General features: G+C 40.9%; 1 protein-coding gene across 1 annotated transcript in view; it reads left to right on the top strand.

The window, feature by feature from the left end:
* Window positions 1-15,322, top strand: part of ZFHX4 (zinc finger homeobox 4) — a 238,079-nt gene that overhangs the window by 220,247 nt on the left and 2,510 nt on the right. Inside the window, 1 exon segment of the mRNA XM_015420487.1 lies at window positions 244-5,631. Coding sequence (XP_015275973.1) covers window positions 244-5,631 — 5,388 coding nt within the window.

Genomic DNA, 15,322 nt, shown 5'->3' on the forward strand with positions numbered 1-15,322 from the left:
TATATTGTTAATTGATTTATGTCAAATGAAGATCTTATGCCTAAAATTCAAGCACGTGAACTACATACATTTCATTTGAAAATAGCTGTAGTCAGTGTTTTATTAAAAATGTATGCTGTTGATTCCAAAGATTTCTTCAATTATCTGTGGGTATATTGGACATACTCATTCATTTAACATATACTCTATATAGTAAAATATTATAATGGCTAAATATAATTTCTTTTTTTCTTTTTTAACTAGGTGAAAGTCCTCCAGAGGAGAAGAATATCCCTGGGCTTGAAGAATCAAAAACGGGAATGGAAATTAAAATAGAGGAACAGAAGCCACTCAAAGAATCTACTGAAATGCCAGAATGGAACAAAAACAGCACTAAGGATATAAAGATCATTGAATCACTGCCAGATCAGTTGAATGAGCAACAGAAGAGGCAGCAGCTTTCAGTTTCTGATCGCCACGTCTATAAATATCGTTGTAACCATTGTAGTTTGGCTTTTAAGACTATGCAGAAGCTTCAAATACATTCCCAGTATCACGCTATTCGGGCTGCTACCATGTGTAGCCTTTGCCAACGTAGTTTCCGTACATTCCAAGCTTTAAAAAAACATTTGGAAGCAGGCCACCCAGAACTCAGTGAAGCTGAAATTCAGCAGTTATGTACGTCTTTACCTGTAAATGGTGAACTCTGGGCAGAGAGTGAAAGTATGGCACAAGATGAACATGCACTAGAACAGGAGATAGAAAGAGAATATGAGATTGACCAGGAAGGTAAAGCAAGTCCTGTAGGAAGCGATAGTAGCTCCATTCCAGATGAAATGGGCTCAGAACCAAAGCGGACCTTACCTTTTAGAAAAGGGCCAAATTTTACTATGGAAAAATTTCTAGATCCTTCTCGGCCGTATAAATGTACAGTGTGCAAAGAATCCTTCACTCAAAAGAACATTCTTTTGGTCCATTATAACTCAGTCTCACATTTGCATAAACTCAAAAAGGTGTTGCAGGAAGCATCCAGTCCTGTCCCTCAAGAAGCTAACAGCAGCACTGACAACAAACCCTACAAATGCAGCATTTGTAATGTTTCTTATAGCCAAAGTTCTACACTGGAAATCCATATGAGATCTGTGCTTCATCAAACCAAGGCAAGGGCTGCAAAATTAGAACCAAACAGTAATGCAATGAGTGGAAATAGCATAGCAGGGAACGTTAATAGCCCCAGCCAAGGAATAGTAGACCCTACAAGCTTACCAGTGGCTAACAGCAAAGAAACCCATATAGATGCCAAAGAATTAAATAAAAAGCAAGCTTCTGAATTAGTTTCTGCTCAGCCTACACATCATCCTCCCCAGTCACCAGCACAACTGCAAATGCAACTTCAGCATGAACTGCAACAGCAAGCAGCTTTTTTCCAGCCCCAGTTCCTAAACCCAGCTTTTTTGCCTCATTTTCCTATGACGCCAGAGGCGCTGTTGCAGTTTCAACAGCCACAGTTTCTATTTCCATTCTATATTCCTGGGACAGAGTTCAGTTTGAGCCCCGACCTCGGTTTGCCTAGTTCTGCTGCATTTGGCATGCCTGGAATGGCAGGTATGGCAGGCTCACTGCTAGAAGACCTAAAACAACAGATGCAGACTCAACACCATGTTGGTCAAACACAACTGCAGATACTACAACAGCAAGCACAACAATATCAAGCAACACAACCTCAGATTCAGCCACAAAAGCAGCAGCAGCATCAAAGCAGTAAGTTGGTGAAAACGGAACAAAATAGTGTAGTAACTACAGAGTGCCAGATGATGAAGGATACACCATCATATAAGGAATCAGAAGAAATTTCTGAAAAGCAAGAAAAACCAAAGCAGGAATTCACAAGTGACAGTGAAGGATTAAAAGAAAACAAAGATATAAAGAAACAGAAGGGCTCTGAACCAGTCATTCCACCACCTAGAATTGCTTCTGGAGCAAGAGGAAATGCAGCCAAGGCATTGTTAGAAAACTTTGGCTTTGAGTTGGTTATTCAGTACAATGAGAACAGACAGAAGGTACAGAAGAAAAGCAAAACTGGTGATTGTGAAAATACTGACAAATTGGAATGTGCAGCATGTAGTAAATTATTTTCCAATATTCTGATATTGAAGAGTCATCAAGAACATGTTCATGGCCAGTTTTTTCCATACACTGCACTGGAAAAATTTGCCCGTCAATACAGGGAAGCTTATGACAAGCTTTATCCAATTTCACCATCTTCTCCAGAACCACCACCACCTCCTCCACCACCTCCACCTCAGCCTACAACTCCTTCACAGCCTCCTTCGTCTAGCTCTGGAAAAATTCAAAGCATGACTCCCACCCCTTTACAAGCACCACCTCCAACTCCACCTCCTCCGCCTCCTCCTCCACCTCCACCACCACCTCCACCTCCACCTTCTGCGCCACCACCGGTACAGCTGCCAGTTTCATTGGATCTTCCCCTTTTCCCCCCAATTATGATGCAGCCAGTGCAACACCCAGCATTGCCTCCACAACTTGCCCTCCAGCTACCCCCAATGGATGCATTGTCAGCAGATCTTACTCAGCTTTGTCAGCAACAACTAGGGTTGGATCCAAATTTCCTACGGCATTCTCAGTTCAAGAGGCCACGTACAAGGATCACAGATGACCAATTAAAAATTTTGAGGGCTTATTTTGATATTAACAATTCTCCAAGTGAAGAACAGATTCAGGAAATGGCTGAGAAATCTGGCCTTTCCCAAAAAGTTATCAAACATTGGTTCCGCAATACCCTATTCAAGGAAAGACAAAGAAACAAGGATTCTCCATACAATTTCAGCAATCCTCCCATAACAGTTTTGGAAGATATAAGAATTGAACCACAGCCCAGTTCTTTAGAACATTACAAGTCTGATTCAGCTTTCAGCAAACGATCATCTAGAACTAGATTTACTGACTACCAGCTTAGAGTCTTACAAGATTTTTTTGACACAAATGCTTATCCAAAAGATGATGAAATTGAACAACTTTCCACAGTACTTAACCTACCTACCCGAGTTATTGTTGTATGGTTCCAAAATGCACGACAGAAAGCTCGTAAAAGTTATGAGAATCAAGCTGAAACTAAAGATAATGAGAAGCGAGAGCTCACCAATGAGAGGTACATTCGAACAAGCAACATGCAATATCAATGTAAGAAGTGTAGCGTAGTTTTTCCTAGAATTTTTGACTTAATTACGCATCAGAAAAAGCTGTGTTATAAAGATGAGGATGATGATGCACAAGATGAAAGCCAAACAGAAGATTCAATGGATGCTACAGATCAAATGCTTTACAAGAATGGTACATTTTATGGCCCATCTGACTCATCCAAAAGTGTGGCTATAACAACCACCACTACCACCACAAGTTCTGGCTCTGGTTGCAGTACACCTTTAATGCCATCACCCAAACCAGAACCTGAAAAAACCTCTCCTAAACCTGAATCAACAGAAAAGCCAAAGCAAAATGATATCATACCTAAGCAAGCAGAGACCTCCTCCCAAGGCACCAAATCACTGCAGTCTGCTCCAACAACTTCTTCTGATCCACAGCCCTCAGCCTCTCAAACACAGCAACAGAAACAGTCCCAAATAGGAGGAAGACCACCTTCTGCATCACAGTCTACACCTGTTCCTTCCAGCCCTTTAACAATCTCACTGACTTCTCTTCAAAACAGTCTACCTCCTCAGTTATTACAGTACCAGTGTGACCAGTGTACTGTTGCCTTTCCCACTCTAGAACTTTGGCAAGAGCACCAGCACATGCATTTCTTAGCAGCCCAAAATCAATTTCTTCATTCTCAGTTTTTAGAAAGACCCATAGATATGCCCTATATGATATTTGATCCTAACAACCCTCTGATGACTGGGCAGTTGCTGAATAGTTCTTTAGCTCAGATGACTCCACAAACAACCTCAGTTCATACAACTCACCACACTGCTTCAGTTTCTGCCTCACTTAAACGAAAACTGGATGATAAGGAGGATAACAACTGTAGTGAAAAAGAGGGAGGAAACAGTGGTGAGGATCAGCACCGGGATAAGCGATTGCGAACTACCATTACTCCAGAGCAACTAGAAATACTCTATGAAAAATACCTTTTAGATTCTAATCCTACCAGAAAAATGCTTGATCATATTGCACGTGAAGTAGGACTCAAAAAAAGGGTTGTGCAAGTCTGGTTCCAAAACACAAGAGCTCGGGAAAGAAAAGGACAATTCCGTGCAGTGGGTCCAGCACAGTCTCATAAACGGTGTCCATTTTGCCGAGCACTGTTTAAAGCAAAGTCTGCTTTAGAAAGTCACATTCGTTCTCGGCACTGGAATGAAGGAAAACAAGCAGGTTATAGTTTGCCACCAAGTCCTTTGGTAGGCACAGAAGATGGAGGGGAGAGCCCACAAAAATACATGTTTTTTGATTATCCATCACTTACAAAGATTGATTTATCAAGTGAAAATGAATTAGCTTCTACTGTCTCAACTCCAGTTAGTAAAACGGCAGAAATGTCACCGAAGAATCTTTTAAGTCCTTCTTCCTTCAAAGCAGAATGCAATGAAGACATTGAGAATCTGAATGCTGCTCCTGTTGATGGTGGATATGATCACAATAAAACTGATTTTGATGAAACATCATCAATTAATACAGCAATTAGTGATGCCACAACAGGAGATGAAGGAAATAATGAAATGGATAGTATGACTGGTAGTTCAGGAGATATGAAATCCACATCATCTCCTAAAGAGCCAAAAAATATTATGAATGACAGTTTGCCAAAAAACACAAACATGCCTAATATGGAGATCAGCGATGACAAGTTTCTGTTCTCCTTAACTAGCCCATCGGTACATTTCAGTGACAAAGATAGTGAACATGACCAAAATGTTTACATTACTGATGATCCTGATGATAATGCTGATCGCAGTGAAACATCAAGCATAGCAGATCCAAGTTCACCTAATCCATTTGGAGCCAACCCGTTTAAATCCAAAAACAGTGATCGGCCAGGTCATAAGCGATTTCGGACACAAATGAGTAACCTACAGCTTAAAGTGTTGAAGGCTTGCTTTAGTGACTATCGGACTCCAACCATGCAAGAATGTGAAATGCTAGGAAACGAGATTGGCCTGCCCAAACGTGTGGTTCAGGTTTGGTTTCAGAATGCTCGAGCAAAAGAAAAAAAATTCAAAATTAACATAGGGAAGCCATTCATGATCAATCAGAATGCAACTGATGGATCAAGACCAGAGTGTTCTCTATGTGGAATAAAGTATTCTGCACGTTTGTCTATAAGAGACCATATCTTTTCCAAACAACATATTACAAAAGTGCGAGAAACTGTGGGAAGTCAGCTGGACCGGGAAAAAGACTATTTAGCTCCTACAACTGTTAGACAGCTGATGGCACAGCAAGAACTGGATCGTATTAAAAAGGCTACAGATGTTCTAGGTTTAACTGTACAGCAACCAGGCATGATGGACAGCAGTTCGCTTCATGGAATTAGTTTGCCAGCAGCTTACCCTGGACTTCCTGGACTTCCTCCAGTTCTTCTGCCTGGAATGAATGGTCCATCTTCCTTACCTGGATTTCCTCAAAGTTCAAACAGTAAGTAAACAGGCAGTATGGAAATTGTTACTGTTATTGGGGCACAGGGAACTGGTATGTTAGACTTGTCAAAATAGCTGAGGGTACATTGTAGTTATGAAGCTATGCATTAAAAAATACTGTAAATTGAAAGGTGGATTTAAATGTCTTTGTAATATGAAGAACATTTTCCAAAGTAATTTTACACAAATTTAGAAAACATGCATAACTTTTTGCATTTTATGTACTATTACTGTTTGTACTGTTAGCTTTTTTAAACAGTTTAATTTTTATAAGTATGGAATTTAAAGCAATATAACATAGTTTGCAGAGCAGGGCATTTATACCAAAGTTTTATAAAGTAGTTGAGTAATTAAGAAATTTGATCTTATAAATATTTGCCTTTTAAACGATAGTCGCAATTTATGGATAGATTTCAGTTGGAAGACTCACTGCCTTTGGTTGGATTAGTTTGGGTAGTGAATTAGTCATCATAATTAGAGAGCTATTTTTTTTTTAAGATGGAGTCACTGATCAGCCTTCATTCCCTCTAAGATGTGTCCCTCATAAATACAGAGAACATTATTTTTAAACTGTCATGCCATCCCTATTGAATGTGCTGATTTCCCTCTAATAAAACACTTTTTATTAAAATGTATAAAATGTTTAACTTTTTAAATCCAAATAGCTACAGACCTCTCCATTTAAGTGACAGGTAAATGATCCATTGTAAAGAACTACGGTACATGTGGAAAAGGCTTCTCTGTTCAGATCAGTCTTCAGAAACTTCTAAGTTGGGCAGGACAAATGAGCATGTTACAGAGTACTGCATCAATTTTATATTCATACATCCTTGTCATTTATGTTCTTACTCGCTGAAGATGAGAGCTGAGATCTCAGGGACATTAATAAAAGCTTAGTGGGTGATGAACACTAGGACGACACAAAAACCTCTCCCAACCTTCTCTTTTGGCTGAACTTTTACAGAAGAAAATTTAGCTCCCTTATTAATGTCAGTAAACTTTTAATCATTGTTTTTTATTTCAGCCCTTGAGTCTCTCTGAACTGTCTGTCTAACAGTCTAGTCTGGCCATTTCCTACAGAGGGAAAACAACATGAAATTGGAAATGTGTACACAACAGCTTAAGAATGTAAGAGGTGCCCTGTGGGATGAAACTAGTTGACCATCTCGTCCCAAATTGTGTCTCACACAGTGGTCAAATAGTTGCCCTAGAGGGACAGTATACAGGAATTAGAGGCTAATGCTCTCACCCTGAAGTTTCCACTGGTCTTCAGAGGTATTACTGTTTCTGAAAGGTTTCTTTTACTCATGTGGCTAGTAGCCATGATAGATCTATCTTCTATTAATCTAGTGAGAGTGTATGGCTTCGGCACTGCCTCTCAAGGAAACATCTCAAAAACTGTTAAGAAAAGTAGAATGATCCCACCTTCTCTTTTCCTAATCTGACAAGTTATGGATAGTATTGTAAGACTTAAGTGATGCCTTGAAACATTCCATAGTTTTTTTTCCCTCCCAGTGTCCTGATCACTGATTGATCTGAGATAGTCTTACGCTCTCTCCAGACCTTGTCAGCTCTGTTTGTGATTTCTGCAGCACACACCTGTTGACATTTCAGTTTTCTAGAATACGGTCAAAGTCCATAAACTGCTCCAGTTCTAAATGTATGACAAAATTTCTCCATCGTTGTTGGGTCGGTTAATACGGCTGACTATCAGGAAGTTTTATACTTCAAGTAGGAATCTGCCATACTGTGGCTGTGGTCACACGGAACATTAGCCACGCTACAGAGACGGAAGATAGGCGGATTTTCCGGGCGCGATCACAGCGCCACATCTGGGAAACGTAGAGCTCCCGTGCCGAACCCGAGGCTTCCCGCCGAAGATTCAGGGTAAAAAACTAGTACCTCCGAGGTACTAGTTTCCGGAAACCGCAGGTCAAGGACGGGCGCCTGATCGCGTTTCCGGTGGAATCCTGTGGCATCCAGCGCCCGCCCATGTCTCGTCGCGAACAGGTTTTCCCCCCCAAGTCTCCACAGGATGCGCACAAGCGCCCAATGGTGCATGTGCACAAAGAGGCCCCCTCCCACTGCAGCCAGGCTTGCCACCTCTGGAGGGTCACTATGGCCACTGTCGCATAGGCGGTTAGAGCGGCTGTGACGAGGGGGCCCACCTCCCCCTCCATTGGCTATGCCTCGGAGCTCTGTTGGGGTCCAGAAGCGTCTGTCGCCCTCTCCGGTAAGCTCACCACCCGCCTTTGGATGTGCAGATACGATTGCTCAGTCATGCGTATGCACAAACTTCAGTTTTTTTAAAAAAAATCCATCCCGTTTGCCACAGAAGCGGCACCTAGCAATAGCTGGTGTGATCGCACCGCACCGGTTCTTTGCCGCGCTGCAGGATCATCGTGTGATCGGCACCTGCCCCCTAACCACGGGACCTCCATGGGATCTCGAAGGGACGTCTGATCACGCAACTGCGCATTATTTTCCTCCGGGGCAAACAGCCACGCTTCCCCCCTGCATTTTTCAGCCCGTATGACCGGGGCCTGTGAACTGGTTTTAGATTACCCAAGGTTCATTTCAAAGGTGAGAATAGTCCCAGCTTTGTAGCCATCTTCAAGCAATTTAAAAACAACCTGTTATCTCTTTTGGGGGCATCCTTAGAGCTCTGGGAGCCCAACTGCTGGAGCAGTCCTAGCAGGCACACTCTCATACCTTAAAGAATGGCTGGAAAGGGAAGACTGTTTTTGCCAGGCATTCTGAGGATTTTAAAAGAGCACCTCTGCATAATTACCACAGCAGGCATAGTCTCCACCTTATGGACTAATAAAAGAGGAGATATCTTGCATGCATCTGACTCCAAGCCTCCCCCTCCCATGTCTGGTGCAAACCCCTCGCATGTCTGCAGGAGTCTGCTCTTGGAATGTAAAGCCTGCCAAAAGTACTTTCAGCTCCAGATTGACCCAAATGAACTAACTAGAACTGGATATGGGGACTGCCCCCTTTCTCCTAAATTTCTTCCTGCAGCCATGACCCCATCTGCCAGTTTGGTGTAGTGGTTAAGGGTACGGACTGTAATCAGGGAGAACTGGGTTGGATTCCCCAGTCCTCTACCTGCATCTGCTGGTGTGACCTTGGGTCAGTTACAAGTTGTTTCAGAGCTGCTCTCATGAGCAATTCTGGGAAGAGCTCTCTCAGCCCCACCTAACTCATAGGGTGTTTGTTGTTGGGAAAGGAAGGGAAAGAAAGAGATTTTAAACTGCTCTGAGACTTTTTTGGGTACTGAAGGGTGGGGTATAAATTCAATCTCCTCCTTCTCTTCCTCCTCCTCCTCTTCCTCCCTCCCCCCCCCGACCTTGTTCTGCATCCCAACACCCTGTTGCAGCCTCTTGTGCTGTGACTTCTCTCACTCTCATTTATACTACTATATTAAAGATTTGAAGATTTCCATAAATCACTGAGATAATCCACCTGGAAGTAATCTACATGCAGTGGGGTTTGGGCCTTCATTACCCACCTGATGCATATCTTTATATTGAATAAAATCTCAGAGTACAAATTCTTCCCCACATTCCCATCCAGTTTTTGCTGACCTGAAAATATATTTATTTACTGTTTATTAACAAGATTTTACCCTGCTTTTCTTCCCCCATAGAGCCAGCAAATTAAAATATGCCAGTTAATATTTAATTAGAACCAGCACCATTAGAACCCCAAAATTCATCATTAAAACAAGTTAAAACCAGAGCTTAACATAAGTACAAAAGATAAAACACCATTTAAAACATTGGGGAGGGAGGAAGGAAGGACTACTGGGCAAATGCCAAGCAAAACGAAAAAGTCTTCATCTACTATCAGAAGATGCCAACAGAAAGAGGAAGGCAAATCTCCTTTTGGAGAAACTTAGAGAGTTTTGGTGCAACTACTGAGAAGGCCCTCTCCCGGGTTAGCACCTGAAGCAGACCCTAGGAAAATGACCACATTGGTTGGGTAGGTTCAAAAGGGAGCAGGTAGTCCTTCAGGTACGTTGGTGCCAAACCACATAGGGCTTTAAATGTCAGCACCAGCACCTTGAATTGTGCCCAGAAATAATTGGGAGCCAGTATAGATGGAGCAAGAATGGAATTATATGGTCCCTACAAGCCACTCCAGTCAACATCCTGGATGCCACATTCTGCACCAACTGAAGTTTCCAAACACTTTTCAAGGGCAGTCCTGCATACAGCACATTGCAGTAATCTAATCTAGATGTAACAGGGCATGTACCACAGTGACCATATCTGCAACATCTGGCTAACCAGTCTAACCTGTTAAAAGGCTCTCCTGGCCACTTCTGACACCTGCTTATCCAGCAGTAGGCTTGGGTCCAAGAGCACCCCCAAACTACAAACCTGTTTCTCCAAGGGGAGGGCAGTCCCATCCAGCACTTCCATCTTATTCAGATCAAACTTCAGCTTATTAGCTTGCATCCACTCCAAAATAGCCTCCAGACACTGGTTCAGGGTTTCTACAGCCTCCCTGAGATCAGCCAGAAGTGCAAGACAGAACTGAGGGTCATCCACATATTGGTGAGAACCCAGCCCAAATCTCTGAATGACTCTACCCAGGGGTTTCATGTAGATGTTATAAAACATAGGGGGACAAAATAGAACCTTGAACCCCACAGACCAGAGGACAAGGGACTTGACAGCGGTCCCCCAGCACCACCTTCTGAAACATTCCCTTGCGGTAGGATTGGAACCACTGAAGAATGGTATTTCCCAGTGCCAGCCCAGAAAGGCGATACAGAAGGATACAATGATCAGTGAATCTGAAAGCCACAGAGAGCTTCAGAAGAATCGACAGAGTTGCACTCCCTCTGTCCATCTGTCAGCATAGGTCATCTCCCAGGGCAGTTTCAGTCTCATAATCAGGCAGAAAAGCAGACTGGAAAGGATCTAAACAATTTGCCTATATCCTTCTAATGGCTCTGACTGGAGTAGTGGAAGTGACAGGAATAGAACAATTATATTAATCTTTCATCTATTAAAATACTTAATTCTCAGAATTTTTTTAATGTATTAATTTAATGCTAACAGCCCGTTGTTTTGCGGTGGGCAGTGGTTTACATCTGTGTTTGATACAAATCAAAATCTTGTAACTGATCCTTGCTGTAATCCTCTAATTGGTTTGGTTTTTTAACCTTGTAAAAAATTTCAAAATATTTTAAAATTACTCCTTCTTGCTTCCAAGGGTTTTTCCGCCATATGTTCAAAGCACTGTGCATGCTCCTCTGAATTTAAATGTATAACCTTCTTGATATTTCCTCTTTGTGTTGTGATCAAATACATAGAATTCATCATTTTTAGCATATTCTTCTAATTTAATTAAATATTTGCATAAATGCTGGCAGAACTGGAATCTTTCTTCAGCATAAACCTGTTCTCCAGGTTCTTAACAGAGGAATGTATGTCATATTCTACATGGCTAAGTTTGCTTTTAGAACCACAAACAAAGCCATTTTTATGTTGTAGAATGACTGCTTTTTATGCTTTAATATGTATTGAGAAGGTCCCAGAAAGACTGCACATAACAACATCCTCAACAATCTTTGGAAAGTTTGTTAAATATGTCATAAAAGAGAGAATTCACAAAACTAGTTCAATATGTTAGTCCATGAACAAGTAAAAGCAGATTTGCTCATCGACCCACATCAAAGGATTCTGACTTTCACAGAAACATTAGGAATTAAAATAGCATTGTAAAACTACCTGTAACCATCTTGACGTGATAGGAAGGAGGCTTTTTGATTTGTGAACTATGACCTTTGTATTAATAGGAATTGTGTCACTGGGCCAATAGACCTATAACTAGTAACAATATGAAATGGAAGTAAATGATATCCTAATCCCAGTCAACTAAATGATAGGGATGCAAGGAATTTTCACATACTGTTCTTATGAAATCCCGGTTTCTTTTGAGCTCAGGATGCCAGAATATTGAGTGTGTTTTAACTCAGTTCAGAGCAGTATACTGCCTGTTCTTGTGCCTTGTGTGTGCTGTAGTCAGCAATTCATTTAAGTCCAATTAGTTTCCTCTCCCACCTCTGCATTAATTAATATAACATATATTGTGACCAATTCCTTATGTTAATCTTTAACATCTGTCAGGATGCTAGTCACCTTGCTTTTAACCTCACTGTGCACACGCATTCAGTTATTTTTGTTGTTATATCATGCATACTGCAATCCACCTGTAAATTTGATATAACTGCAAGGCTGGTGTTTGGATGTCGGGTCAGGCAGCATGTTATGTGAAAACCTAAAGAAGGACAAAAATAGATTGTCCCAGGAGATTGTTGTTCTAGCTGTGCATGTATAACAGAATTAGAAATAAATTCTTGAAACATAATCCACCAATTTAATACTATAATAGCTGATGTAAAAATTTAAGTCAGTTGTCTGTCTCATACTATTACATGTGTGATATTTTAAATATGGACTTTTTGAACAAAGGCTTTTTTAACCTCTTGTTTCCATAAGCTGTCTAATTCCTGACAATGTATTTTGGTTTGCCATCAAATAGAAACAATGATATTGTGACAAACATTAAATGGTTGCCTTGTTAAATCTGATAGTCTGAGTTCTAATTGCTTTATTCCTAAGCAGTGCTTTATTCTTAAGCACCTGGATATTGATGATTCTTGCCCTCTCAATTAGTGCTCCCATGTAGCCAATGCACATCTGTCCTCTATTGCAGAACCTAGTCTAGCCACTCTTACCCTCTTATAGGCATGCTTTATGCTCCCATCCTTTGAAAATTAGAGTTTATGTTCTCATTTCTCTACCAGCCTTGTTGGTCTCTGCAAGTAGCCTCTTAACACTGCAGCAAACACTGCTCTGTAGTTGTTATTTGAAGTTTAACAAGGATTTCTTTGTCCCTATGCTCGCATCATTCCAAAAAAGGAGCTATACACTTGTATATTCTTTCTCTACTAAATTCCAACTGCAAGATTTAAGTCATAGAAAAACTGCAGTACTGCTTTTCCACTGTACATATTCCTATGCATGTCAACTTAGAATTAAGTTCCACTTAGTTCCGTGGGGCTTACGCGGAAGTTCATGTGCCTAGGATTGCCACCCACAACCAGCTTCCCATAATAGTCGGGATAAGTTACACTAGCCATAACTGGACCACTCTGCAGCACATTGATTGCAGAGACTTATTTGTTTTAAAATGCTTTTTTTCTTGATGCTGCTAGGGTTGCCAGCCTCCGGGTAGATGCAGTTCTCCCAGAATTACAGCTGATCTCCACACTACAGAGATCAGTTCCCATGGAGAAAAATGGCAGCTTCAGGTGGTGGACTGTATGACATGCCATCTTTGCTGAACGTCCTCCTTTCCCCAAACTCCACCCTTCCCAGGTTCTGCCCCCAAATCTCCAGAAATTTTCCTACCTGGAGTTGGCAACCCTAGCAGTTGCAGAGAATAGCTTCCTAGCAACACTTTAAAGGGGGCGTAGGGAATTCTCTTTTGAGCTACATCATAGTAACAAAGAGCAGCTGAGTCATGGCTGCTTCCTTTTTTATTTTTCCATGATTTTATTTCCCCAGTTTAATTAGGCCAAAGAGCCTATTTTATTAGTTGGATAATTTGATTTGGCAACCTTTATAATTACTGGATTTCTCAGGTGAAAACCTAGTGATATATCATCCCAGAGAAAGAGTAAAAATTAGCTAAAATAAGAAACAGAATCAGAAATCCACAAACCACCAAGACAGAGGAAATATTCTTCCAGTGCTTATTTCCTAATACGCTGCTAAGGAAGCAGTACATTACACAAAATTACTAGGGCTGCAATTTTTAATTGTTAGATTAGTAAAACCTTTAGCTGATCAACCTGCCAAGAATAGTTTTAATCAGTGAGGGCAATTTTAATTAGAAAGTACATGCATGTTTACTTTGGGGGCCTATTTGGTATATAGTATGAAATGAAAAAGGAAATATTAAATATGTCCTTTCCTTCTATCCAAGGATGAATACATTTGTATTAAATTGAAAGTCATGTCATACTTCTTTCAATATATCAAAAAGGCACCTATCTTTAAGTTTTGGTGCAAGATTTTTAATCAGTTAATCAATTAAAGAGCAGTTGATTAATGACATAAATTATGTAATCATTTGACAGCCATAAATACTACAGACTTGGGAATTAGATACGTATAGATTCATTGATTGCAGGGTGTTGCCCAAAAGACCTGTTTTTTTGAAAGGGGTCACCAGGTTTACTGGATATAGTGTGGCCAATTGGTTTCATGTTATTTTGTAAACATGACTTATCAGATTAAAACTGATTTTGCAATACAGTCTTAGTTCACCCAGCACAACTCCCATCTAAATGGTCTTCAGTTTGAAACCTGATCTATGGGATATCCATTGAATAGTCTGAGAGGTTTGCATTTGTGGACTCCCCGCCCCCCCATATTGTCCTTATTGCCCACACACACTGTGAATGCTAGGGACAAAATTTTAAATCCTCTGTATTCTGGAGTTTTAGAAAAAGCACATCCATTGTTTTGATATTGGAACAAAAATAAACCCATTCAAAACTAGTTGTTCATGTTTTTAAAAGCATGTTTAAAGTTAACACTTTGCAGCATTCAAAAAGATAGTTTGAAAGGATTCCTTTTTTCTTTGTTTATTTCTATGAAAAATAATAACCCTTCAGAAATGGCCCTTTGCATGCTCTAAAAGCATATACTAATTGTTGTTAGATTTTTAGCACACAAACAGTTCTTTTTGCGGTAGCAGCATGGGGGCGAATCCATTTTTAGGAAAACCAGCCTACATGCCCATTTTCCTGCATATGGGGATCCCCTTAAGGGATCTTGGAGTGACGGCTTTCAAGGACCAACTCAAGGGCTGCCAAGGGTTACCCTCATGCTCAAGTGGCAGGGAAGACCACTTAGTGGCAGTTGTGGTATCCAGCATCCTGTCATCCCATGGTTCTCCCCATCCCATCCCAGCAGGCGAGCTGGAGTGGGGCTGGAGTTCATCAACTGGCAGGCGGGTCAGTTGATACCAGGATCCATTTGCCTCATGCTGTGCCAAGGCTTCTTACAGCTGTAACCAATAAAGTTTTTATTCCACAGCTGAGTTGTAAATGTATGTTACTATTGATGTAGGAGGGATACCTTGCTTTCATTGTCCTCTCCCTTCCTCGGGGTGCTGTGGCCGCAAACAGTTCTTTTTGAAGGAATTTCTATCCTTCCCCATCTGTTTGAGGAAACAGGAAGGAGAACCTTGGGATTTCACCAAAATTTGGTGGAAGGCAATCAGAACAAAACTCTAGGAATAAAGATCTAATGGAATGGAGCTGGGGGAATCTGCTCTTCCTATTATTTTATTATATTATTCTTTGCATTTGAGCATATTTCAAGTATTCAAAGATCTTCTGTGTTTTCTCCAAGTGATCATAGTACAATGGCTATGCAGAGTCAGCCATTGCTGTTCCCAGCATGCCCCAGCTTGCTGAGGGAAAAAGAATATTGACTTCCTTGTCAGTTTGCATCTTGAATTGACATTTGGACTGGAGATTTCCCAGTTCAAAACTTGCACGCTTAACAACAACTTATACAGTGTTCAAATACATGGCATACTCTGTTCAAATTAAGATAAAACTTGTCCATTTCATATTTTGCATTTTGGTTTTT

The sequence above is a fragment of the Gekko japonicus genome, unplaced genomic scaffold (genome assembly GCF_001447785.1).
Source record: "Gekko japonicus isolate JY-2015 unplaced genomic scaffold, Gekko_japonicus_V1.1 scaffold475, whole genome shotgun sequence".
NCBI classification, from domain to species: domain Eukaryota; kingdom Metazoa; phylum Chordata; class Lepidosauria; order Squamata; family Gekkonidae; genus Gekko; species Gekko japonicus.